General features: G+C 50.2%; 8 protein-coding genes across 8 annotated transcripts; 2 read left to right on the top strand and 6 right to left on the bottom strand.

Moving 5' to 3' along the window:
* Window positions 1-1,694: 1,694 nt before the first annotated feature.
* LAJ45_04460 (uncharacterized protein) lies at window positions 1,695-4,448 on the top strand (the record flags this gene model as incomplete). The annotated part of the gene is made up of 3 exons (XM_046114040.1): window positions 1,695-2,181; window positions 2,269-3,725; window positions 3,834-4,448. The coding sequence occupies 3 exons, from the start codon at window positions 1,695-1,697 to the stop codon at window positions 4,446-4,448; spliced, it is 2,559 nt and encodes an 852-aa protein (XP_045972562.1).
* Window positions 4,449-6,847: 2,399 nt separating this feature from the next.
* Window positions 6,848-7,765, bottom strand: LAJ45_04459 (uncharacterized protein; the record flags this gene model as incomplete). The annotated part of the gene is made up of 3 exons (XM_046114039.1): window positions 6,848-6,911; window positions 6,971-7,641; window positions 7,724-7,765. The coding sequence occupies 3 exons, from the start codon at window positions 7,763-7,765 to the stop codon at window positions 6,848-6,850; spliced, it is 777 nt and encodes a 258-aa protein (XP_045972561.1).
* A 1,032-nt stretch (window positions 7,766-8,797) lies between these two features.
* LAJ45_04458 (uncharacterized protein) lies at window positions 8,798-10,185 on the bottom strand (the record flags this gene model as incomplete). The annotated part of the gene is made up of 3 exons (XM_046114038.1): window positions 8,798-9,002; window positions 9,060-10,004; window positions 10,076-10,185. The coding sequence occupies 3 exons, from the start codon at window positions 10,183-10,185 to the stop codon at window positions 8,798-8,800; spliced, it is 1,260 nt and encodes a 419-aa protein (XP_045972560.1).
* Window positions 10,186-11,512: 1,327 nt separating this feature from the next.
* On the bottom strand, window positions 11,513-15,571 carry LAJ45_04457 (uncharacterized protein; the record flags this gene model as incomplete). The annotated part of the gene is made up of 8 exons (XM_046114037.1): window positions 11,513-11,515; window positions 11,579-11,630; window positions 11,690-13,969; window positions 14,047-14,616; window positions 14,683-14,707; window positions 14,761-14,934; window positions 14,995-15,083; window positions 15,150-15,571. The coding sequence occupies 8 exons, from the start codon at window positions 15,569-15,571 to the stop codon at window positions 11,513-11,515; spliced, it is 3,615 nt and encodes a 1,204-aa protein (XP_045972559.1).
* Window positions 15,572-16,350: 779 nt separating this feature from the next.
* LAJ45_04456 (uncharacterized protein) lies at window positions 16,351-19,438 on the bottom strand (the record flags this gene model as incomplete). The annotated part of the gene is made up of 3 exons (XM_046114036.1): window positions 16,351-18,148; window positions 18,207-18,729; window positions 18,787-19,438. 3 exons carry the CDS (start codon window positions 19,436-19,438, stop codon window positions 16,351-16,353), a joined length of 2,973 nt encoding a protein of 990 aa, XP_045972558.1.
* A 250-nt stretch (window positions 19,439-19,688) lies between these two features.
* LAJ45_04455 (uncharacterized protein) lies at window positions 19,689-22,648 on the top strand (the record flags this gene model as incomplete). Its single annotated transcript, XM_046114035.1, has 3 exons — window positions 19,689-19,705; window positions 19,774-21,898; window positions 21,953-22,648. 3 exons carry the CDS (start codon window positions 19,689-19,691, stop codon window positions 22,646-22,648), a joined length of 2,838 nt encoding a protein of 945 aa, XP_045972557.1.
* A 705-nt stretch (window positions 22,649-23,353) lies between these two features.
* LAJ45_04454 (uncharacterized protein) lies at window positions 23,354-24,444 on the bottom strand (the record flags this gene model as incomplete). Its single annotated transcript, XM_046114034.1, has 4 exons — window positions 23,354-23,374; window positions 23,437-23,956; window positions 24,039-24,111; window positions 24,177-24,444. 4 exons carry the CDS (start codon window positions 24,442-24,444, stop codon window positions 23,354-23,356), a joined length of 882 nt encoding a protein of 293 aa, XP_045972556.1.
* Window positions 24,445-25,368: 924 nt separating this feature from the next.
* On the bottom strand, window positions 25,369-25,757 carry LAJ45_04453 (uncharacterized protein; the record flags this gene model as incomplete). The annotated part of the gene is made up of 2 exons (XM_046114033.1): window positions 25,369-25,608; window positions 25,671-25,757. The coding sequence occupies 2 exons, from the start codon at window positions 25,755-25,757 to the stop codon at window positions 25,369-25,371; spliced, it is 327 nt and encodes a 108-aa protein (XP_045972555.1).
* Window positions 25,758-26,402: the final 645 nt, after the last annotated feature.

Below are 26,402 nucleotides of genomic sequence, written 5' to 3'. Positions count from 1 at the left end.
TTTGTGGGGAGGAGTGTTTTTCCCCCTCCCCCTCTAGGGGAGGGGAGGTCAGATTTTTGCCCTCCCCCCTGTGGGAGGGTTGTTTCCCCCTCCCCTGTTGGGGAGGGATGATAGTTCCCCCTCCCAAACGGAGGGAGGGGGACTATAGTTCTCTGGCCCTCGCCTCCCCCCCTCTCCCTCCCTCCCCCGGCTCCCTGGCCCTGCTCTCGGCCCCCCTCTCCCCTCCCCTCACTGCGGGAGGGGAGACAAGTTTTTTTTCCCTCCCCCTCGTGGGGAGGGGCTTTTTTTCTTCTGCCTCTTGCGGGCCCTCACTACGGTGAGAGTCTGCAAGAGGCAGAGCACTTCACCAGGCCTCCTCCCCTCTTTGCGCTCTCTGCGCGGAGAGAGGAGGGGGCCTTTTTTGCGTTAATTCGTTTTGCCTGCCGGCCCTCTCCTCTTCGAAAGAAGGGGAGGGGGCTTTTTTGCGTTAGGTTGTTTTGCGGGGCTGTGGGTTCGTGTGTCCGTTTTTGCCCTCTCCTCTTCTGATGAAGAGGAGGGGGCTTTTTTGCGTTGTTTCGTCCGCACCTGTTGGGCTCTGGGTGATACCGAGGGCCTGATAGGAGCGGGTGAATACGTCCTCTAAGGTTCCAGCGTAGCCGATAGGATGGGGTCTTGCCACCCGTATTGTGCGCATGGTGAGTATTAACTATCCTCTATCTTATTTATAAACCAGAAGTACCCGCCACAATTCCTAGGTATACCACTGTGGAGTATGTAGCTTCCGTGAGTAATAGAAGAATTTGTATCCTACCTCTCTTTTTTTCGTAGTTCACCTCATTCTCACCCTCACCAAGTAATACAAGCAGTCAATAGTTTAATAAAACCTTCGAGCAAGGCTTAATTCTTGCTCTCTTTCTGTGCGTCGTGGACGCACTGCACCACCTGCCCTGCCCTCCCCTCCCCCCAACGCGTCTGTAGATACCTCCACGCATGGGAAAACACAGAGAAATAACCGCCCTGGTAGGCGAGTTATCTATCAGCCTCTTGAACCCATCCATCCCCTTTGTATTACCTGTTCTGCAGTTGTCTCGAAGTCTCGAGGTCTCTCGTTACCTCGACGTTCAAAATGCCTGCAAGCCGTGCGAGTGAGCGTTTGTGACGCTGCCCCAACCGGCGACGACGACGACGAACCCACACCCGCCTCCGGCCTTCACCAGCGGCTTCCGTGATCGAATGCGGTCCTCATTCCCTAACTTCTCTAGCTGCGTTACTCGTGTTTTTGCCATTGTTCCGCAACGCTTGTGCCTGGTCCTCCAGCTCTATGAGGGACGAGCAGCGGTTGGGAGCTCAATTGCTCTACCAATGGCCACTATTTAATCCCGAACTGTAAATTACTGGGGACTACAATATGTCTATACTTTGCATGTGTAAACGGCACATATACGGCCGGGAATGCTGTTTTGCGCTTTTGAGTGACAGCACCAGCTGCAGTGGGCCATTTAAGCTTCCCACCCCGTGTAACACCGCCAAGCCTCTCACAAGCCAACATGGTAGCACACCCACCCTTACCCGGCCGACCGAGTGATCACCCATGACCCACCCATCATCCATCCAACCTCACACAACGCGCCCAACCAACGCCAGCCAAACCTCAACACCACCAAAAACCAAAAACCAAAACCAAAAAACAAAAACAAAAAACAAAAACAAAAACAATGTCCGACCACGACCCCTTCCCCAACGTCAAAGACAAGCTCACAGCCCCCACCAAAAAGTCCGCCTTCGAAAAGTCCCGCCTCGAAGCCGAAGCCAAGCGCCTCCGCGAAGAAGCCGAGACCGCCGCCGTGCTCAAAGACTTTGTCGCCTCGTTCGACGAGCCCGAGCCGCCACTCCCCTTCCCGTCCTCCTCCTCCTCTCGCGGCTCCTTCCGCGGTGGCGCAAGAGGAGGAGGAGGAGGAGGAGGAGGAGGAGGAGGGATTGGGAGACGGCACTTCACGGCGCAACCGCCGCCAGCGGCGCTGCAGCGGAAGCGCAACCTGGAGGCGGCGTTTGAGCGCGATGGCGACGATGCGGGCGGGGTGTTTGGCGGTGTGGGGGGGCTGGGGGAGCGGGAGAAGAGGAGGCTGCGGGAGGGGAATGTGGGGCTGTTGGCGTTTGAGAATTCGGTTGGTGGGGCGAAGGATGATGATGATGATGACAGTGGTGCGTTCTTCTGTTTCTGTCTGTGGTGTTGGGGGAGTGGATTGGTGCGGGAGGAGTGCTAATGGATGGGGGGGCTTTGTGTTACAGACTCCGAGACGTCCAAGCCACACCCGAAACCCACGCTCTCGCTCACGTCGCTGCCGCCGTCGACTACAAAACCGATCCTCACGGCCCTCCTCGCGTCCACGCCGCTGCGCATCGACTCGATCCGCATCATCCCCGCGCCGCCGCCACCGGGCCCCAGCCAGCCCTCGCCCAGCATCCGCAAAGCCGCCTCCGCGCTCATCACGCTCTCGCCCGAGACACCCAGCTCCGACATCGACGCGGCCGTGACCACCCTCAACGGGCGCTACCTCGGCACCGGCTTCTGGCTCACCATCAGCCGGCACCTCCCCTCCACCATCAGCACCACCACGCCGCTCCCCGCGCCCACCACCGCCCCCTTCAACGCCACAGCCCCCACCCCCTCCACCTCCACCCACCACCGCCACCACCACCACCGCCACCGCCCCCCTCCCCCGCCCGCCCACCGCGGCGGCTTCGCACCCCCGCCAAACTACCGCGCCCCCAACCCCTCCTCCTCCTCCTCCTCCACCACCCCAGCAACAGCCTCCCTCCAGGTCCACGTCGCCCCACCAAACGACATCCGCCAGCTCCGCCTCATCCACAAAACCCTCGAAGCCCTCATCACCCACGGGCCCGCCTTCGAAGCGCTGCTCATGGCCAGCGACGACGTGCGCTCCGACGCGCGCTTCGCATGGCTGTGGGACGCGCGCTCCCCGGCCGGTGTGTACTACCGCTGGAAGCTGTGGTCGCTGGTGACGGGGCAGCACCGCCCGCCGCCGGCCATCGAGGTGTTTGAGCCGACGCCGGCGCTGGCCGCGCTGTGGATCCCGCCGCGGCGCGCGCTGCGGTACGAGTTTGCGGGCGCGATGCGCGACGTGAGGGAGGACAGCGACTTTAGCAGTGAGGAGCTGCTGGAGGATGACGAGGATGAGGGTGGGGCTGGGGGGGGCGCGGCGGAGGGGGTGGAGAAGAGGGGGTATTTGGGGGTGTTGGGGAGGGCGAAGCTGGTGCATTTGGTGGCGAGGGTGCCGACGCAGACGATGAAGGTGCGGCGCGGGGACGTGGGGCGGGTTATGGCGTTTGCGATGGAGCATGCGGAGGGCGGGATGGGGGAGGAGGTGGTCGACGTGTTGGTTGGCAATGTGTTGCGGCCCCTCGCATTCACCCGGGCCGCGAAAGGCGAGGACGACGACGAGGAGGAGAAGGAGAAAGAGAAGGAGGAAGGGAGTGGGGAGAAGGGCGCGGAGGAGACACACGCGGCCAAGATCGTGGCGCTGTGGATCATCTCCGACGTGCTCAGCAACAGTTCTCTAGGAATCCGGAACGCGTGGCGGTACCGCCAGCTGTTTGATGTGGCGCTGAGGGAGAGGGGCGTGTTTGCGCATCTGGGCGAGGTGTATCGCACGCCCGGGTGGGGGCGCATGAAGGCGGAGAAGTTTCGGAGGGGCGTGGTGGAGGGCGTGCTGGAGTGGTGGGAGGTATGTGCTTTCTCTCTCTCTCTTTCCCGTTTTTTTCTCTCTTCTTGGTCGATATGTATATGGGATCTATAGAGAGATGGACAATAAAAAAAACTAACAAATATACAGAAATGGTGCATATTCCCGCAAACCACCCAAGACGCCTTCCTCACCTCCTTCCTCACACCCCCCACCCCACCCCCCACCACCACCACCGCCCCCAGAACCACCCCCAACACCAGCACCAGCACCCCCAGCACCACCACCAAACTCCCCACCACCACCACCGCCACCACCTCCCCCGCGCCCAAAAGCAAATGGAAAACCGTCGAGACCACCCCCTCCTCCTTCAACCCGCTCACCGCCGACCAGCCCGCAGACTCGCCCACATCCGACGTCGACGGCGAGCCCATGGTCGACGACGATGACGATGTGGACGGCGAGCCTATGCTTGAGGATGACGAGGAGGAGGAGGAGGAGGAGGAGGATAATGACGGTGAGCCGATGCAGGAGGATGATGATGATGGGCAGGAGGACAATGGGGGGGAAGGAGAGGAGGAGGAGGAGGATGATGATGGGGATAGGGATGTGAAAGAGATGTTTGATGATGGTGCGGCGGTGAAGCCTTCTTTTTCTGGGGGTGCGGTGGGGGGTAGTGGGGTTGGAGGAGTGGCAGGAGGGGTGGGGGGTGGGGGAGTGAGGAAGAGGATGAGGGCCGAGGATATGTTTGCGGATGAAGAGTAGGAGTAGGAGTAGGTTGTGGGGGTTTCTCCGTTTTATATGGTCCTTTTCTCTTTTTTGTCTTTTCTCTTTTTCGTTGCTTCTACGGGAGTTTGGCTTTTTTTTTTTTTTTTTAGGTACATGTAGTTTGGTAGTTAGCTAGTGGTTTGTAGTTTGTAGCTTGTAGCTTGTAGCTTGTAATATACGATATTGTGTGCGAGTGAGGTTTCTTCTTTTCCTCCTCTTCTCTTTTTCTCTTTTTCTGTCTCTTCTCTTCTCTTTCGGCGGATATCTACACATACACATACATCACACAAGTAGACTTTGCGCGCAGGAACAGACCGTCAAAGACCCCGCGCAGGTTTCTTGGCATTGCGAGTGATGCCCTGTGATCCATGTGTCCCCAACCATAGTGCTATGTATGTAGCCAACCCATCCTTGGCGCACAAATATCATTTCTAGCCACCAACACCCCATGGGCGAGTGGTCTAACGGTTAACCCCTCGCCAAAGAACGCCGCGAGGTTTAGCCCTGCTTTCGATCACAGAAGGCCAGGGTTCGACCCAGGGGTGGGAGTAGTGCCTATTCGTCCCGGAAGCGCACAGTACTTTTTGTTCTTTTTTTGTGCCACCCAAATTTAAAACGTACTGCCCCCCCCCCCCCCCCCAGCTCCCCTCCCCTTATGCTTCTCCCATTATACGTCGTAGTTTATGATATACCGTCTAGTTTATAGGACTTATATAATGCAATTAATGAACTAAACAAACAAAAATAGGACTTATATATATGTACGTAGTACATGTACTTACCTTTCTATATTCCGTTAACAATATCTCCCACCCCATTGGTGATACCTCTCAATACTTCGTCTATACTAGGGTGTTATATGCCGTTTGGGGTCTTTTTTTTTATTTTTATTTTGGGTGAGCCCGTTGCCACGCAGAGGTCAGGGTTAGGTTCCGCTCTTGGCCAATCAGAGGGCGAGTAGGTTCGCAGAATTAAGGGCAGCACACCGCAGTAGACACAAGGTATGCATATGTAGCTCGAACCGCTCACAACCCCACACCGGCACCCAGTTTGCAAGGACTCAATTCCAACAGGTTCCTCTAGCTCTAGCAAATACTTGGTTTTGATATGGTGCGCACACTCTTAATGGTGACACGGCGGTATCTGGAAGTGGAACAATCGTGGCCGCAAGGTGAACTCCAAGGCCAATGAGAGGGCTTATTCCTAGCCACTTTGCTGCATTCCTGCCGCAATTCACTTTTGAGGGGGTATAATATTGTTCCACTTTGCTCAGTCTTGGCGCCCTTTACATACAAAAAATCCGCAACTTCAAACTCTTATAACTTTTTAGCTAAGGTAGATATCAAAAATCTGGAAATAAAAACTAAAGTTCATCACCAGTACTACACTTTTTATTTACCGATTTTTTTTTTAATTTGTTTTTTGGCAAAGTTATAAGCCCTTGACTTTTCGCCCGATTTTCGTCACCTTTAAGAGTGGGCGCACAATTATTGCTGCATAACCATTCTGTGCGACCCAGCCAGAGTAAGTACTTCGCCGTTCCTCAATTTGCCATTTTTTTTACGAATCCGTTCTGCCAGCAAGGAAAGCATTACTTCAGCCGTTGCGTGGGCACGGCACCTCCGGCGTGTGTGGCCTCTGGCCTTTTTTTTTTTTTTTTTTTTTAAATGAAGCCATAAAGCAACAACTAGATACATGTACATGTAGGCAGTGCATATAGTAACATTAGAAACACAACAGCGGGCCATCACGGTAAATACTACAATTTACTGCAGTACAATCCTGTTATGCCCCCAATTGGCCAATTAAGCCGTCAGGCCGATCAAATCCCAATCGTGTTACTTAAATTATAACTCAGTACGGAAGCCGCTATATATATATATATATATATATATAAAAAGAAAAAAAACTAGCTCCTCACGAATTTACACCAGTCCTTAATTAGTGAGAGATCACCTCGTCATGCAATGGACACTCCTATGTTCATATCACGACTTCCGTATTGCAATTGGGCTTGAGTAATTATAACACGATTAGGAACCAACCGGCTTGACGGCTTAAGGGCCGAATAAAGATTTCGTCTCTAAGGATATCCGGGCTATACTGCCACGCATCTCCGGTGCCGGCAGGGTGAGACGGGCACTTGTTTAAGGATAAAAGACCCCTATGTATAAGCATATATTTCGGCACAGTTTTTTTTCTTTTCTTTTTTCATATCCTTCTGTATTACTACTACTTTGCTTGGTTCAAAAGGCATGCCACATGATCATTACTAGTACGCTATTTAATAAAAATACAAAATGATATGCCGCGCCGACCTTGTACTTTTTAATAACTCCCCCAGCGTTTACCCCCTTGCACCCATCTAAGAAATTGGCAAACAAACCAACCCCCGTCTATTCCTCATCCCCAATCTTGGGGGCGAGGTAGAATCGAACGTAACCACCCTCCATGGCGTATCTATGAAGCAATGTTAGCAATTGACCTCCCGAAGTTAGAGGATAGGTAGGTGGACATACTCAACCAACAACGGCACCTCATTCGACAGCGACAGTGTCACCGTCGACGACAGCGACGTCGCCTTACAAAAGTTGACCAAATACTTCAACGAGAAAGTCAACGCCACCGACTCCGTCAGCTCAATCCTAGTCGACGTCTCTGGCTTCTCGACATTGTTATGCTGTCTCAGCGTGACACTGCCATTTCCGATATCGCCCGAGCACGAGAACTTAACGCCCTCCTTTGTCGCCTCGATGGCCACGCTCTCGCTCAGCGCCATGAGGTCCCTGCAGATGCGCTGGAACTCGGCCGACGGCATGGTGATGCTGGCCGCGTACTCCGTCTCGGGGATGCCGAGGTGCTCCTGGTCAATATCCATCAGCTTGATGTCGTACTCGCTGATGCGGTCGTTCTCGGCGTTCTCGAACACGAGGTTGAGGCTGTCGGGGGCATCCTCGGCCTTGAGGGTCAGGATGTCCTCGTTCTGCGCGCAGCGGAGGACTTTGGTGAGGGAGATGAGGTTAATACCGAGAGCGATGTTACGGTCGCATCGGTATGGGGAGAAGCCGTCGGATTTGAGGAGCATGGACACGAGGGCGACGTGGGAGTTGTCCATGGCCTGTAGGGCGATGCCGGAGTCGTTGCAATCGAAATTGCAGTCCTGGACAAGGTCTTTAATGGCCTCAACGACCTGGGGGATGGCAGGGGGGGGTTAGTAGGGTGCTGGTATTTGGGGGGATGAATGGATTGAGTGGGAGGGAGGATGGTGGTACCTTTTTCAGGGTGCTGGCTTGCTCGAGACGTGCTTCCAACATTGTAGCTGTGGATTGGGTTGTGTGTAGGGTGGAGGATGATGGGAATTGGTATTGGGATGGTTGTGGGTGGAGGGTGGTGATGAGGATGGAGATGGGTTGTTCGCGTGGTCGTGGTGGTGGTGAAGCAGAAGTAATTAGACGACGCGGCAAGCTAGGGGTTAACGCGTCTTGACTCCCGTGGCTGGGCGGGGAGGGTAACTTTGTGGCATTGGAACGTAGGGCTAGGGTTTTCTGAAATGCCATATTTCCTACAAGCCCGACCTACGCTATATCGGAGGCCTTCTCGCCAGTAGATTGCTAGATGGCGGATTACAGATATGATATGCAATCAATTGTAGGGTTTGAGATTATGGGAGCTAGAATTAGTTACCGTTGAGGGAAATTTTCGAAACTGCAGCTTTTATTTCTAGAAATTTATGCCCAATTATGAAGCATTGGCCTGCGGCCTAGTTCTCTCCCATATGTTTTTAAATAACAATGCCGGTCAACTACCTGTCTCCTGTGCGACCCCCCGGCGACGGCCGGCCGAACGCGTATTTGAATTTCGCATATCTTATGTAGTGCACTCTACGTACGCCTTTTCACGTTCCTCTGGGTGGTTGTTCCATTACAAGACATTGCGGGGAGAAAAAAATAATAATAAAAAAATAAGGGGAATCGAAAGAGAAGAAAAGAAAAAAAAAAAAGAGAGAAAACTTACGAATTTTCAATTGGAAACCTGCGGAACCCATTGTAGGTTCCTTGTGTACCGATCGATGGGACACGTCAAGTGATGAGAGGTGAGGCTAACTCAGCAAAGCCCCGACCCATGAGCAACTGGACAAGTATCTCGCTATATTTATAGGGAAATGTGGTGTGAAAATGTTTTCATTGATGCCATGAGTAATGTAGCCATCAATCGGTTTTCAAGTAAAAATCAAAAAATCAAATCCAGACTTTTTTTTCCCAATCCCACCCATCCTACAACAAATATTAACACCACCAAATTTTATGCGTGTATGTACTGTACAAAAGCCGCCCCGTAACCCAAGTCTATTTGAAATCCTTATAACTCCATTTCTCCGACACCTTCTTCTGGTGCTTTCTCCGCTGGGTGACTGGGAGTCTAGTTTCCAACACACCACGCTCTCGCAGACTCCTCATGCGATCCCGGAGAAGATTTCCCTCAGGCTTGAGAGTGCGGAGAGAGTCTGCGAGTTCGTCGGGGAGTTGGAGTTCCAAGGGAGCACGGGGAAGACTAGGTATGGTTAATAACAACTCTTTTGGATAGTTATCCTACGAGGGGACGACTTACCCGACTTTTCCAAACTTCCGCCTTCGCATAAGTTTAGGGTTCTTCTCATCATCGTCGATATTGAGCCTGGCCGCACGCTTTGCAAGCCTTAGTCGCTCCCTCGCCTCGACATCCTTGGCGTACTTCTTTACGAGCGAGAACTCTGCTGCCTGCCTCTTGAGTCTCTGCTCCTGTAATCTGATCAGCTCAAGCTCTTTTCTGCGCTTGATCTTGTTCCTTTGCGCCTGTGTTTTCCTGTCTGGCATCTTCTTTACTGGCTTCTCTGCCTCTGTGTCTGACTCGGTCGAGTGGTTTTCTTCGTCCGATTCCTCTTCCTCATCGGGGATTGCTGCCAACGCCTTGATCCTCTCCGCCTCAGCCTTCTCGGCCAGCCTTTTCTGCTCCAATTCCACCTCCTTTGCCCCCTCTTTCTGCAAAAGCGCATCCCACTGTGCGAACTCTGGGTTATAACTAATCCCGGCCTCAGGCACCCTGACCGCCGGAACTGGCCGTCCCGACACCGCCAGCGACACCGGCGGCTGCTTCAGCGTCTTCGGCTCCTTAAACGGCTGTGGGGCCGGAATGAACGAGAATTCCGTCTCACGCAACGCTTCCTTCTTCGCCACATCCTGCGGAGCCTCCTCGGCCCACGGGTCGTAGTCAATGGTGATATTCTTCGTACTTGTCAGCTCTCCAGAGGCAGCCTCCTGGCCGTACGCCGTGGCCTTCATCCTCTCGATATCCTTGTATGTGATGACATTTGCGCGGCGGGCCTTCTTGGCGATGATGCCGTTGGTGGTATTGAGGCCGGGGCGCTTCCTGATTGCTGGGACGGCGGAGCGCGCGGAGATGATCTCGTCGGCTTTGAGGACTTTGGCGGTTTTGAAGTGGGCTTTGGCGATTGCGGTGTCGCCGGTTGTATCGAGGGCGAAGAGCTGCTCGTCGGTCTTTTCGACAATTACTCCTCTGTAGGTGGCACGTTAGGTGGGGGAAGGCAATTTGGGGGTGGTGGGGATTAGGGTGTGTGCAGTAAGTACCCTTGGATTATTTCATCGCGGAGCTGGTCGAGGCCTGCGTTGATTTCGCTGATGTCGACATTTTTTCTCCAGGCCTTTTTGCCTTTTCTTGAGGGTTGTTTGGAGGCCATCTTCTGTGTTGTAGTAGAGGGCGGTGGTGGGGGTGGTGGTGTCTGCGGTGGAGAGTTGCAGCTCTGGAGGAAAAAGTTGCGAAATCTTGGCGTTGTGCAGCTTGTGGACGCTAAAGCTAGTTGGGTTGGATATGTGCTTGGCATGTGCTACCCTTGTTCTAACGAACATCACGATCCTAGTCTGTACCCAGAAGTGAGGTACGATGGGCGCTTTGATATAGGGAATTCTATGTGTTGCAGCCCCGTACTCACACCAGTGCTATACCTATCAAGGGGACTATGTGCCCTTCTCCAGGCGACTCTCTCCTCTTCCTAGCACCCAGGGCACTGCTATTAGAGAGTATTTGGGTAACCCACATGAAAACCATCAGCTGTACGATACGAAAAATACGTCGAGAAAGAAAGACGGAGAAATCTTTGACTCGCATTAGACGCCCTCAATAATGCAATGGGTGAAGTCTAACTACGAGTCTCAGAGGAATAGCTAAGATTTTGCGGGCTCCAAAGACTATGAGATGATTTCTTGCCCAAGCTGTGCCCGGGTACGTACTTCGCTGTCCTCCAGCTTAGATATGTAGCTATCGACGACGGGCCCTAAAGACATATACGAATGGATTAATTTGATAACTTTAGATCTCTTACATATCGTCTAGATGAAAGCATCGGTGTATCCCTTCCTCCGTTTTCGGAGTTCAGCTGCTTAGCTGCAGTATTACTATATCAAGATTCAATTCGTTGCTAACGCCATACTAGGCATTACCGCCACTCTCGCCTTGAAGCCTAGTGACCTGGAAGCACCTCTATCGGGCGCTCCGGTTCCTTACAGCTACTTGAGATGATCACCATTCAGGAGTTTGATACCTAGGCGGCTTTCAATTAGCTGTCATGGATCATCACTCGATCATAGACCATCACTCGATCACCGGAAATGTCCGCTCCCAGAATTATATAACCCTTGGACGGATGAAAGTTGTCAAATTCGCGACCTGGACCGTGCACCACTTAGTAAGGGAACTATCTTGCTTTTTACGGTTGGAAACAACAACAGAACCAATCAAGAATTTCCAACAATTGCTATATTAGGCTAGTGATAGCTGAAAGAGTGTGGTCGCGAATTTGACAACTTTCATCCGTCCAAGGGATATAATAATAATCATCTTACTTGTAGAACTACATAAGACGAAAAAATAAGAAAATTTTAAAGCCTAAAGCCCTCGAAACCCCCAGCAACCCTCAATTCCCACATACCCATTTGCGCTGCCCTGTCCCACCCGCGGCTCGGAAACCATCGGTCACACCTCAAGGGCCCTCTTCCTCGCTATTATTATCACTACTTTCACACAGAGTAAGCACCTGACCTAGATAAAAGTTTCGGGAAGATAGCTCTTCGCACATCTTTTACTGGTTTGCGTTTGGAGTGAGGAGTTGGATTATAGATTCTGATTCTGCGAGGTCCAACGGTGTTACCCCATCCGGGCCTTGAACTAGCATGTCGGCACCATACTCAAGCAATAGCTGGACGACTTTTAGGTGTCCATTGTGTGCCGCAGTGTGTAGGACTGACCACCCATCTTTAGTTCGGTCCGAGGCATTGGCGCCCCTCTCGAGCAGAAGATGGACGACTGGCAGGTGCCCATTTTGTGCCGCGATGTATAAGGCTGAAGTACCATCATCATCTACTCGGTCCGAGGCATTGGCGCCCCTCTCGAGCAGAAGATGGACGACTGGCAGGTGTCCTTTTTCTGCCGCGATGTATAAGGCTGAAACACCATTATTCTTTCGGTCCGAGGCATTGACGCCGTTATCGAGCAGGAACTGGACGACTGGTAGGTTTCCCATTGCTGCCGCGATGTATAAGGCTGAAGCACCATCATTATTTCGGTTCGAGACATCAGCGCCGTTGTCGAGCAGGAGCTGGACGACTGGCAGGTGTCCTTTTTCTGCCGCGATGTATAAGACTGAAGCTCCATTATTATTTCGGTTCGAGACATCGGCGCCCTTATCGAGCAGGAGCTGGACGATTGGCAGGTGTCCCCTTTGTGCCGCGATGTATAAGGCTGAAACACCATTATTATTTCGGTTCGAGACATTGGCGCCCTTGTCGAGCAGGAGCTGGACGACTAGCAGGTGTCCTTTTTCTGCCGCGACGTATAAGACTGAAGTACCATTTTTCTTTCGGTCCGAGGCATTGGCGCCCCTCTCGAGCAGAAGATGGACGACTGGCAGGTGCCCATTTTGTGCCGCGATGTATAAGGCTGAAGTACCATCATCATCCACTCGGTCCGAGACATCGGCGCCCCTCTCGAGCAGGAGCTGGACGACTGGCAGGTGTCCTTTTTCTGCCGCGATGTATAAGGCTGAAATACCACTATTATCTCGGTCCGAGGTATTGGCGCCCTTGTCGAGCAGGAGCTGGACGACTGGTAGATGTCCACTTTGTGCCGCCATGTATAAGACTGAAGCACCATACTTATCTCGGTCCGAGGCATTGGCACCCTTGTCGAGCAGGAGCTGGACGACTGGCAGGTGTCCATTTTGTGCCGCGATACATAAGACTGAAGCTCCATTATTATTTCGGTTCGAGAAATCGGCGCCCTTATCGAGCAGGAGCTGGACAACTGGCAGGTATCCATCCTGTGCTGCAAGATGTAGTGCTGTCCAGTCTTCTTCGTCTTGAGCTGATATCTCCACACCATCATAATTGACGAGGAGTTGCGCGATTTCAAAGTACCCTTCATATGCCGCATGGTGCAATGCTGTCCAACCATACTCATCTTGAACTTTAACATTGGCTCTATTGTTGAGTAGTATTTGAGCAATTGACTGATAACCATTTGTTACTGCTTCCATTAGCGGTGTCCGTTGATGGTTCAATGTCTGGGTTGAAACTTCAGCGCCAACATTGAGCAGTAGCTGGGCGATCGATTGACTTCCAATGTGCACTGAGAAGTATAGAGGAGTACGTCCTAGTTTGTCTGATTTCAGAACGTCTGCTCCGTCACCGATTAAAATCTTTACGGTGTCGTGATGTCCGATATGGCATGCTATGCACAAAGCCTCCCACTTTTCCAAATCTTCGATGGTTTGGATCTTCCTGTGTTCCAAAAAGCTAACAATATCTAGATTTTGGCATGCCCTCAAGAACGATAAAACATTGCCAGTTCTCTTCAGAAACCTCATAACTATATCCGTAACTAATTCATCATTCTCACGATTTCCAACATGAAAAGATATATGTGAAGCAACATAACGAAGAAAGTGATGTGACTCAAGGCATGCGCGGGTAGTCTCTTCTGTTTGTGGAGGAACCTCAAAGACTTTGAATAGTAGATAAGTAATGCATACCACAGCCAGTTTGGACTCTATATTATCAGGAATGATATTGTTGTTTAAAAGATACTCTTGGACGGTATAGTGAGCAAATTTGATCGTTTTAGACATCTCGTCTATCATGACCAAACCAGCACATACGTCGAGAAGTGTTTCGTCCGCTGGGAGGTCAAATTCGTCTAGTTTGTATTTACCTGGTTCGAGACGTGCCGCAGTCCGGATTTCGTCAACTGTCATAGGGCGCCTAGCTTTTAGAAGCCATGAAAGAATGTTGATTGCTAAGGCTCTGGGGCCCTTAGCTTGCTTTTTGAGGGTTTCTATAGCTCTGTTATAAGTAGGATCTAGGGGTCTCTCATCCGTAGAGCTATTCTTGAGTCCGTCGAGCGCTTCCAGGATCTCATTTGGAGTCGTCTGTTCGCAAATGTACTTTACATGGAAATGAACGAGCAAAAACCTGGGTACATATCAAAATTTAGCACATATAGAAGAGTCCTAGATCTCATAAATTGTGGCTTTTCTAGATACACATACATTCCCTTAGCACAGTCCACAAGTTCGGAAACGATTTTTCCCCGACAATTCCCAAGCCCGACGAGCCGCTTTGCTCGAGGGTCCTCATCGATCTTTCCCTTGATATATTTGACGATGTCCTCTTCCTTGGCGAGAATTTCTACTTTTAAGGTGCTGTGCCCGAACAACGCCTGAATGTCTTCTGGGTAAGGCCTGCTGGTAACAAGCACATTTACTTTTTTCATCGACATGCGCTGAATTAGTGGAAGAATCTCTTTGCGCTGATCGGACTCGTCCAGTGCATCGAATATAAGAAAGACGCGATTAAAGGATGTGAAGATAATGAGGAGAATAGACAAAAGCTCATCGGTCGTAGGCCTTCTATCTTTAGATTCTTTCCTTTCATATAATTCTTCAAGTTCTTTGAGCGGGCGTGGCAATTGGTAAGCAAGCTGTTTCACCAAGCTGGAGAGAACATCGATAGCTTTTTGTTGTTCCTGGTCTTTGTAATCAAAGTATATATGGGCGACTCCGTTAATTTCTGTTGTCGGGAATAGATTTTCATTTTCGACATGGTCGATTGCAGCAGAGCTAGACTCAATACCTTGGATTAGCGAAACAATATACTCTGTATAAATACGAAGGCATTATATATACCTTAAAAATGTCTTTCCAGAACCAGCTGTTTTAAAATCATCAGTGCCAATGATTAGTTCTCTATTCCCCAAAACTTACGAATACCGTGGCCCCAAACAATTGGGGAATCTGGATCAGTAATCCAGCTTTGAACCCCTGGAGTCTGTAAAAACCATTTCCCGGTCTCTTTCCGCCTTCTCTTTGTGATATCAATGTGCTTTTTACTAGTAGATCCCGCGAAAACCCAATGAAGGATCTTCTTCCATCTCTCCTCTAACGACCCATTAGCTTCGGTAAGAATTCATCCAAAATGTTTGTAGTCATGGATTTTACCTGAATGGCCTTTCATTGTATTTATTTTATCGATATGTTGTTCTTGAGCGATATGCTGAACACGTGCCTCGACGTTTCTTGTAATGAATCTATGCCGAGAATTAGTCTCGCTTTCGTCTATTTATTAATGAGACCTTTTAACTAGGATAACCCACATATTCTCCACGGCCAAGCCAAGACTGAATGTTTCCTTATAACGCTGAATTTGGGACATGATATCCGCAATCTCCTGTTTGTTGAGTGCTTGCTTGAGCCCTTTCAACATCTTCTTCAGCTTTGATACCTTCTGAGTCGTGTAAAGCATTGCCTGTAATTTTTCTAGTGACTTGGAACAATCCTTTAGATTTTCCTCCAGATTCGGTATTGCTATTGATTGTTTGTTTTCTTCTCCATATGTTTTCATTTGATTGAGGATTCCTTCAAGAGATTTGATCTCGCCCACAAGCTTCCTGGCAGTCTCGGGCGCCTTTTTTACATCGCCATAATAGGTATGAATCGCAATCAAAGCCTGACCAGCAAGCTGCGTGGCCTGCACAATAGCGATAGTGCTCGCCGCAATGGATAAAGGTTCAGCCATAAGGTACAGCAAAGAATTTGAAAATGAAATGAAGGAGGTTAAGTCAAAGCTCAGGAGAGGTAGGGATACAGCTGGATAAATTGAAAGCGGGGGTGGCCCATTTTTATTTGTCTGGGTTGTGAGGCGAATCTAACAGCAAATCAAATGTGCAGCATCGGTGAATTGGAGTATTATCAGTTGGTCACACAAGATCGTAAGTTCGATAGCCCCATGCACACAAGTAACTACTTGTATGTTAATAACTTTTGTTAGGAATAGACATTTGGAGTCTGGTTCAATGGGGTTGAAAAATAGTCGTCCAAATAGGATAGAGATTACGGGCGAGGCAGCAGCAAACAATAAGAGCCCGTTTAGGAGCCAGGAGTGTAGAAAACGCCGTTTTGCTTAGGCCTCCGTTAGTGGGGAGGAAACGGAGAAATTTTAAAACGGAGTTTTAAACGTATTGTGTACTGTTTAGGAGACTGTGGTGTTGACGGTACAACGAGATGTTACAGTTGTGATAAGAAAAAGTAAGTCTGAGCGTTTTCATGGGATTAACGTTGTTTTCTAGACCCGCGAAATGGGTCGCCAACCACAACTAATTTTCTCAGAACGGAGTTTTCACCAGAACGGAGTTTCAAGCCCCAATAGCTCCGTTTCGGACCGCTCCCAAACGGGCCCTAAACATGAAGAGGAAGCGTTTCTCAGTTATAAGAGAGAACAGCAGCAACCAAGGCAGCGATCCATTGATCCCGTAACAACATTCACTCTAACAATTTTATCTATATGATCCTTATTCTTTATTTCCCTCCAACTTTGACCAACGTCAGTTTTATCTTTCTCTTTCCCGTCTTCTCCTCTTTATCATCTGTTACCTCCACCACAACCTTATCAAACAGCCCTACACTCAACTTCTCGCTACCTTCACCGATAGTCAATACATAGGCCTCCGCATCAAATTCTGTCTCCGGCTCTACCCCTCCCTGCGACAACTCCCGTGTCCTGATCATCCCTTCGATACCAAATCTGGGTACAAACACAACAAAACCGTTGGAGAAGATCTTCATGATGAACCCTTCCTCTTTAGTAACGCGCCCCTTGAGCGCCTGCCCCACATAGTACTCTACAGATGCGCGTCCTGCAAATTGTGCGTTCCGGTGACGGACATTGATATTCTTGCAGATAGCCTCGAGCTTCGCCTTGCTATGAAGAGAGTTATCAAGTTGTTCGTAGGCTATCGCAGCAGCGAGTTGACGGTGGGCCACTACATCTGCATAACGTCGGATGGGAGATGTAAAGTGGGTGTAGATCTCAGAAGCCAGTCCATAATGCTTGAATTCTGGGTACGCTTGAGTCCCAGAACAGAAATATTCCGCAGAAAGCATACATCTTGTTGCGAGGATGCGAACAAGAGTGTTAAAGAACGGTTCACTGATGTCGACACATTCATCAAGTGAATCCGCGACCGCCTTTGAAGAATCGACGCGGAGGGTAAGACCCTTTCGGACTCGGAGCTGAGTTTGCAACTCCTCAAAGTTGGTTGCTGGAGGAGCGCCGTGACGCCGCAGCATGGCCGTCTGGGGGAAAGCCTCGTAGATTTTGCTTGCGACACTAGTATTGGCGAGTAACATAAACTCCTCGACCAGAGAGTTCGTCTCTAGTAATTTCTTTGTCTTTACATCAATCGGATCGCTCGTCTCACTCTCGGCCTCAACCTTAACCTCAGGACTCGCAAGGTTCAGTGCACCGGCGTCCATACGCTTTTGCCTAAGCTTCTTGGAGAGTTTAAGGAGTGCCCTCATTCCGTTAGTGAGCTCATCTTGTTGCGATTCATCATCAATTCGTAACTGCGCATGCTCATAACTGAACGCCTCTCGCGACTTGATGACCGACTTCGTAAAATCAACAGAGATAATCTCGGCATCCGGTGTCATTTCCCAGATTGTTGAAAATGCGTAACGTTCCACATATGGCTTCAGTGAACATAAGTCTGTTCCGAGTAACATGGGCAACATGTCAATACGTTTATCGACAAGGTAAACTGTGGTTCCTCTGGCTGTAGCTTCATCATCCATTGGGTTGTTGGGCTTAACAAAATGTGTGACATCGGCAATATGCACGCCGACCTCATAGTTTCCGTTGGGAAGTAGTTTTGCGTGGAGTGCGTCGTCGATGTCTTGACAGCCAGGAGGATCGATACTGCATACAAGTAAACCCCTGTAATCTTTTCTCCCAATCCATCCTGGGTGGTTTGGATCTTGGGGGACCTTCCAGTCATGACCTTCCTTGGGGAGACAGTCTAGGACTGCCTTCGGGAATGGTCTATAATGGACATCGTACTCGAGCAGCAATGCTTCTGTCTCCGCCTCTTTAGTCTCGAGTTCACCAAGTGAACGGACGAAGTGCCCGACAGGGTACCGCGATGTTCTATCCCATGAATCTATTGCTACAACAATCCTCTTACCCAGAAGTTCAGAGGCTTGGCGGGTTCGGATTCTAATTTTGGGAATACGTTTATCCATAGGTATTAAGAAAACAGTCTGCTGGCTACGGCCGCGAGAGGCTGAGGCAGAAGAAGGGTCAACATGACCAACGTAACTATCAGAATAAATGTTAACAAACGTTGTTTCTATGTAGCTTGGATAGGAACACATACTATCGCCAATTCCTCTTCGCGATACCCACAACCCTCGCTGTAGGTTGCGGCTTTCCTTCGGCACTGCCTCCAAGTGTCTTCTTGACCTCTTCGACCAGTGCCTTCCGCTCCTGCTCAGTCTCGATCGCCTCAGGCGCATCTACGTCCGGGTTGTCGTTTTTCGTCAGACTTTCCTCTTCCACGATTTTTGTACTCGGCTGCTTCCACTGTTCCTTTGGCAGGATCTCTACAACAACAACGTCACCCGATACGCTTCGGTTTATGTTCTCTCTACCCAAAATGAGCAGAGCCTTGTCGAAAGCCGGTACATGAACACTTCCCTCGAGAAAGTTGTATGGCGATACATTGAAAGCTCCTTGATGCAGCGTTCCCGCCTTAACACCAGTTTGCATTTTAGACATTGTGAAGTATTCAGGATACAGCATTTCCGCCTTAGAAGCCTTAGCCTGGGCGTCTTCCACAGCCGCAGAAATCATATCAAGGAGCTCATCGGCGTTCTTGAGACCTCGGACATAATCCCTTACTATACAAAGTCAGTCACCAGAACAGGCACATATATCACTAGACCAACTCAACATACTAGAAGCGCACTCGATCCCTTCCTTCTTCGCCTTCGCAAGGTTCCCTTTATCATCGCTCACCATGATAATTTCCGGGCAATTACTCTTCGTTCCCGAAACTGCATCCATCAAGTGTTCCTTATACCACGCACAAGCCCTCCTCACGGCTCGATCGTTCCGGTCGTTGATTGTCTCGCCCTCCAAGCGCTTCACAAATGTCTCCAATCGGAAGTCATTGTGAAAGACGTAGAATCGTTTCTCCTGCGAGCTGACTAGGGACCGTAGCCGATTATACAATGGCAAGGACCGATTTCTGAGCTCGTCGAGCACGGTTTGAAGCACAACTACATCGTAGAAAGCGCTTTTGTGCTCTATGATGTCCATACAATAGAGGAATATGTTCGTATCGGGGACTATATAGTGTCCTTTCGTGAATATATTATTCGCAGCCGGCGTGGCTGAGAGAACGAATGGTCTTACACGGCCATTGGAGTCGGCGGGCGCATCTGCGCTGCACGGGAAACATAGCTGTGAAGAACAAGGTATGTCCTGCCTGAGATAGAGCTCACGGACGACCTTTGTGCATTTGCCCTTACTTGATCTGAGAAAGACTTTTGATGAGATGTTAGATCTATTTGTCGAATCAGTGGATGATCTCTTCAGGGACGTCATTTCCAGCGGTCTGCGTATTGTGGTGGGCGGTTTCCCCAGAAGGTGGTAGATTATTTCATTCAGACAAGTCGTTCAACGCACTAGAAGTGGGATGTGGCTGGTGCGTGCCATAAGAGCCGCATCATCCAAGTGGCGTAGCGACGGGATTTTTGCGCCCAACCTGCATAAAAAAGTCCTAAACCGTTGCGAAAAATAGATAGCTTCAATTTGCAGCAGCTTGGGTTCTTTTCCTCAGCGCATTCTTCACACGATGGTCAAGTCATATCTGTGCGCACAATCCCCACGGGCTCCAATTGCTCTCCATTACTCCACTAACACAATATTCTACAATACAGACGATTCGAGCATCTCCGAACCTTCGGTATTGTCGCCTCGGGCACTGCGAATGCCATATGGACCCCGGAGAGCAACAGCACATCGCGCACCAATGCCGGTCGCGCCGTAGTCCCGGCGAACGAAGAAGTCCTTACCTGGGATATTAAGAAGGGCGAGCTCATCTCCCGGTGGAGAGACCCCAAATGCAAATCCGAAGTCTCGGCCATCGTCCAGTCCCAAACCGACAACGACATATTCGCAGTTGGTTACAACGATGGATCAATCCGACTATGGGATACCAAAACCTCTACAGTAATAATCAGCTTCAATGGGCATCGCTCGGCAGTTTCGACCCTATGCTTCGACCACTCTGGCACCCGTCTTGCGAGCGGCAGTAAGGATGCCAACATTATCGTTTGGGATCTGATCTCTGAAGTTGGGCTCTACAGACTACGGGGTCACAAAGACCAGATCACAAAGATTGTGTTCCTACGTGGCCCCGAGATTAAAGATGACGCAATGGGTGCGAATGATGCGGGCTGGTTAGTCAGTACTGGCAAAGACACACTGATAAAACTTTGGGATCTTTCAACCCAGCACTGCATGGAGACCCACGTTGCGCACAATGGAGAATGTTGGACAATGGCAGTGTCCCCCGATGAACGGGGTTGTATCACAGCAGGAAACGACGGAGAACTCAAAGTATGGGGGATTGACACATCCAGCCTTGCATCGCGGTCGAAGGGCGATACAGATTGCCTGATACCTCGCGGGGCTCTATACAGATCCACCAAGGACCGCGCCACAATGGTGACCTTTCACCCCACATCCAACTTCGTGGCAAGCCACGGCTCCGACAAGAATGTCGAGATCTGGCGGATAAGAACGGAAGACGAGGTCAAAAAGGCGCTAAAGCGCAAGAGAAAGCGGAAGGAAGAAAAGGCGGCGAAGGGTGCAAAACCCAAGCCTGAAGAACCCACAGAAGAAGAACCCGAATCATTGGCATCTGCCGAGGTCAGCGATGTTTTCGTCTCTTATGTCACACTCCGGACTAGCGGCAAGGTCCGTTCAGTAGATTGGGCCACCCGAGGGGGAAGCAAAGCATCTGAAGCTGTAAAGCTCCTTGTAGCCTGCACAAACAACACCCTCGAATTCTACGATATTCCCAAGCCCTCACGGAAGGAAGGGAAGAAGGAAGCCGCAGAAGTCCCAGAGTACAACAAAGTCTACACTGTCGAGCTACCAGGTCACAGGACCGATATCCGTTCCCTATCCCTCAGCTCTGACGATCGAATGCTTGCGTCTGCATCCAGCGGCTCTCTCAAAATCTGGAACGTCAAAACCTCTACCTGCATCCGGACCTTTGAGTGCGGCTATGCCCTCTGCTGTTCCTTCCTCCCCGGCGACAAGATTGTAGTAGTAGGCACAAAATTTGGTGAACTAGAGCTCTTCGACGTCACCTCCTCCAGCATCATCGAAACAGTTGCAGCGCACGAGGGTGCAATCTGGTCTCTGCAAGTCCACCCAGACGGAAAGTCCCTCGTCACCGGCTCCGCAGACAAGAACGTCAAGTTCTGGAATTTTGAGATTGTGCAGGAGGAGATCCCCGGCACAAAACGCACAACTCCGCGCCTGAGGCTAGCCCACACCCGCACTCTCAAGGTCACAGATGATGTGCTCTCTGTACGCTACTCCCCTAATACCAAACTTCTTGCCATTGCGCTGCTAGACAACACCGTGAAGGTGTTCTTTGCAGACACTCTGAAGCATCTCCTCAATCTCTACGGCCACAAGCTGCCCGTGCTCTCAATGGACATCTCTTCAGACTCCAAGCTCATCGCAACATGTTCCGCCGACAAGAATGTCAAGATCTGGGGTCTTGACTTTGGAGACTGTCACAAGAGTTTCTTCGCCCACCAGGACTCGGTCATGCAGGTCGCCTTCGAGCGCAACTCTCACAATTTCTTCTCCGCCGGCAAAGACAAACTCATCAAGTACTGGGACGGCGACAAGTTCGAGAACATCATGAAGATGGACGGTCACTTTGGCGAAGTATGGGCCCTCGCCGTCGGCAAAGTCAGCGAAATAATTGTCTCCGCCAGTCACGACAAAAGCATCCGAGTATGGGAGCAAGGCGACGACGAGGTATGTACCCATTCTTCATCTCCATCCCGCTCCATCCTCACTAACATTCCCTAGATCTTCCTAGAAGAGGAGCGCGAAAAGGAGCTTGAAGAGCTCTACGAATCCACACTAACCACCTCTCTTGAAGCCGAAGGCGACGCCAACGACGGCGGGGCCACCGCCGCCGGAAAGCAAACCATTGAAACCCTCATGGCCGGCGAGCGTCTCATGGAGGCACTCGACGCCGGCATCGCCGACCTTGCCCTCCTGCGGGAGTACGCACAAGCCAAAGCCACCCGACCCAACCTCGCGCCCCCCGCTCGAAACCCCGTCTTCGTTGCACTAGGCAACATCTCCGCCGAAAAACACGTCTTGACCACGGCACAGCGCATCAAGGCATCCCACTTGCAAGACGCCCTACTCGTGCTGCCGTTCGAGAAGGTTGTGTCGTTCCTGACGTTCCTGGACATCTGGGCGCAGAAGGAGTGGCACATCTCGCTGACGTGCCGGATCCTGTTCTTCCTACTCAAGACGCATCATAAGCAGATTGTGGCGTCAAAGACGATGCGGACGATGCTGGATAGTGTGAGGGCGAACCTAAGGGCTGCGTTAAGACACCAGAAGGATGAGATGGGATTCAATCTGGCGGCGGTCAAGTTTGTTAAGAGTGGGGTTGATCAGAGAGGGGTGAGCGAGTATGTGGATGAGGAGGCGTTTAAGATGCAGGAGGAAAGGGCGACGAAGAAGAGAGGCTTCGCAACTCTGGCTTAAAAGTTGTTGGGTTAATTGTAAAATAAAAAGTTTTTAGATTGTCTTGTTCATAATCATTTATTTAAGAATCTAAACAATATACCTACTTAATGCCAAAAAAAAAGCGAGTGGGTTCGGTATTTAGCAGAATACCCTGAGGAAACGGCATTTCTACAGTATGATGGTTAGAATTTAAATTTAATCGGAAGTTTGAACAATTTTGTGCTGATGTAGCTTCAATAAAGACCTATTACATCCCCTTTTTGGTGCTGTATGGATGGTCATACATGAGAGTTACATAGTGCTAGTGTAAACCGCAAGAAAGACCTATCCCCAAGAGTTGTGGAACGAGTGATAACTTATGACGCCACATCACTACAATACATCACGGCACATCGAACAACATAAGATTCGGTGTGTATCCCTTGATACACATATAACCATGTATCAATTCCAAATGATATCTCCCGTTCTAACTGCTTTTCGAACAAAAAGAAAAATAAAAAGAAGAAAAAGATTTATCCTCCCATAGCTGACAGTGGATGAACACCGTATACCACCTTTTAAAAACGCCGTTATGTACCTTGTTGAAGTAGTACATATTTTTATCCAAAGAAACAATTCAAATCCACCCAAAGAAGAGAGAGAAAAAATATAGCACATTCGTAAATTTTAAAGAAATGAAGCGAAAGAAAAGATATTTGTTTACCCCCGTAAATGGCGCGACTATCGTCCATTTCGCAAAACCTACAGAACATTATTAGTAACGCAAATCGTCATTTCTATCACAGATATCGTCCGAAGCTTACCAGATGCATAAACTCCTCTCTTGTCTTTGTGCTCTTCCTAAACGCCCCCAACATACTGCTCGTGATGGTTGTCGCAGTCGTCTTCTCCACGCCTCTCATAACCATGCACAAATGGCTACTCTCCATGACGACCGCAACACCCAACGGGCTCAAAATAGCCTCGATGGCCATCGCAACCTGCCTCGTCAACCTCTCCTGTAGCTGCAACCGCCTCGCAAACATTTCCGCGATCCTGGCAAACTTGCTCAACCCCAGGACCTTCCCCTTCGGAATATAGCCGATATGTATCTTTCCGGTGAAAGGGACGAGATGGTGTTCGCACATGGAAAAGACCTCGATGTCCTTGACGATCACCATTTCGTCATGGTCCTCGGCGAAGACGGCATTGTTGACGATGACACGCAGGTTGTCTTGGTAGCCCTTCGTGAAGTGGAGCATGGCTTTGGCATAGCGTGTTGGGGTGTCAAGGAGACCTTCGCGCGTGGGGTCCTCGCCGATACATTCTAGGAGAGTGCGGATGCTGCATGGAGGTTTTTTAGTCCCAGCTATCTCTCTTACGCCTCTTGAACAGGGCAAATGGAGGGGGGGGGGGGGGGGCTTACGCTCCGGACAGCTTCTCAAGGCGCGCAGCGGCTTCTTCGGGTGTTGCTTCCAAGCGCTCCTTCGTTCCGACACCTGCAAGCCACCAGTATTAGCATTGGGGTCCCATGAGTCACCGGCACAATTTCAGAGTGTCTTACTCGGCCACGACAATCCGTCATAATTGACCGGCGGAGCATACGGGCTGCTCGGACGTGAAGCTTCCGGTGTCAATGGGCCGAGGCGGTTCAGGGTCAGAGTGTTCTGAGCCCTGCCAGCTATGGCGAGCTGGTTCGGCAGTGCCAGTATGTCAGGCTGCGGTTGAGCGGGAGACTCTGTAATCTTCATGCTTGCGAGTTTCCCGAGAGGTGTTTCATCGAGCGCAGGAGTAGGTGGCAGTGTAGGGGATTGAGCAGCCGGGGGTGACATTGAGGCGGTGGGAATTGCTCTTGTGAACTTTTTTTTTATGAGGCGGGGGTGGGCTTTATGAAGAGATGAGATGAGAGATGAGGGGAGCTAGGTATTTTTTTTTGTTCGCCGTTGCCACTTGTGAGAGACATGCAGGGTCTTTTAATACCGTAAGAGGCGGGGGGAAGTAGGGGGAACTGTCATGTTATGTCCGGCTGTCCGATGTCGCAACGGTGAAAAAAAAAATTCTACGGTACAGGTTAGAGGGGATTTTCTTTTTTCATTAATGGGGGGTAAGGACTCTCTCCCGATATCATGATAATGGTACATATACACGCGAAGTAATTATAACGTCTCCGAGGATGATTGTGTTTGTAATGTTGCTGTATATAGTACCTACATGTTTTATAGCTACTCTAGAGCAGAGTCTATAGATCTAACATGTATGTACATACTTACTACTAGTACAATACTGGATAACCGAGTATGGTCCCAGAGTGGGGTTGAGGAGCACAATTGGCCATCTCTATCAGCCAAGATGCGATGCCATCTGCGGATTACCATTGCAATTTCACTTTCCCACCTGATATACCCCATGGGGCGTGCCGCTCCAACCATACACAATAATTGTAAATTCATGCAAGTTCAGACATTGGCCCAGGCGTCACAGCATATCACTCGATATTTGAATCTTGATGAACCACCATCCGCCGTCCACTTTATAATAGCTTCGGTTGATCAATTAGATATATTTATTACCAAACGCCTCCCAAATTATCCTTTTTCTATACAGATGTTAAAAGCAACCAGAAAAACGCCATTGTAATTTCACACCACCCACGCCAACCGAACCATCCATGGAGAACATCCAGTTCCCCAGTCCTATTCATATTTACAGCCATGCCCTGTCCCGCCCCGGTTCCGCAGCACCATTCAACTAGTACTCTACTTCCCACACACAGTGCAGTTCCAAGAATGATTGGGGCACATTAGCGCACGTGACCGCGGGCGACGTCCAGCCGGCACCGGCATCGGGATCCTGGAGTCGATGTCCAGAGGTTCATCTGCCGGGATGCCGGGCACAGGGCCAATCCTCCGCGACGGAGAGAGGAGTTTTCGAGGGCGTGAATCAGGGCTTGGGGAGCAATCCGAGTCGGAGTCGGAGTCGCTGGAATAATTATCGCTCTGTGGTTGGTTGAGTATATGAGCATGGTATTTAGAAAGAAAAAAAGAAAGAATTTAAATACCTCGACACTGTCATCGTGTTTCCGCTTTAAGCTTGCAAAGCTGCTGTTTTGCGAGAATTGGGTGGTGAGGTAGAGGGGAAGAAGCATAATGAAATCGGGGTAGTGGTTGTTAGGTGTGAGGTTCGATTAGAGTGTGTTGAATTAATTGAGCACGGAGCTTTAAGAGAGTGTGTGTATGGACTTATGTGTATGCTCGTGTAGATTAAAAAAAAAAGAGTGATGGTTCTCGTTCTTTATAAGAGCCTTTCCATTATACTCCCCATAGAATCTATGTACATAATTTATAATACACCAAGCTCACTCCAGGCACTGCCCACCGGGGGAGGTGCCTCCGCGTTGCATTCTATGGCAGGGCTAGCAACGTGTGTATGTGCTAGGGAGGTACCATTTTTCTACAGGTACTTCCTTCCAGCTGTACAGCCTCAACGCCAATTGTGTTAGTGCCTTAAGGTTTGTGTTTGATTTAATTGCCTAGCCATAAAGTCCTGTTCTTCGGTGGCAATAATGTGTCTCATGGCTAGCTGGCTACTGCTACAGAGTAAATAATTCACACTGGTGCTGTACTCTACTCTACTATCACTGCTTCGCAACCAATCGTTGGAGGAACACTCCCTGCACGGAAATAATCAAGTTTGTGAGCTTTTGCGATACTGTATTTTCGTAACCTACGGGAGGCGCTCACATGGGATGGCAATTAAGTAGAATGCATGCAAAGTTGCCAAGCCACTTAAC

Source organism: Morchella importuna, assembly GCF_003444635.1.
Source record: "Morchella importuna strain M04M26 chromosome Unknown Morimp01GS011, whole genome shotgun sequence".
NCBI classification, from domain to species: Eukaryota; Fungi; Ascomycota; class Pezizomycetes; order Pezizales; family Morchellaceae; genus Morchella; species Morchella importuna.
This window is presented reverse-complemented; position numbering and strand designations above follow the sequence as displayed.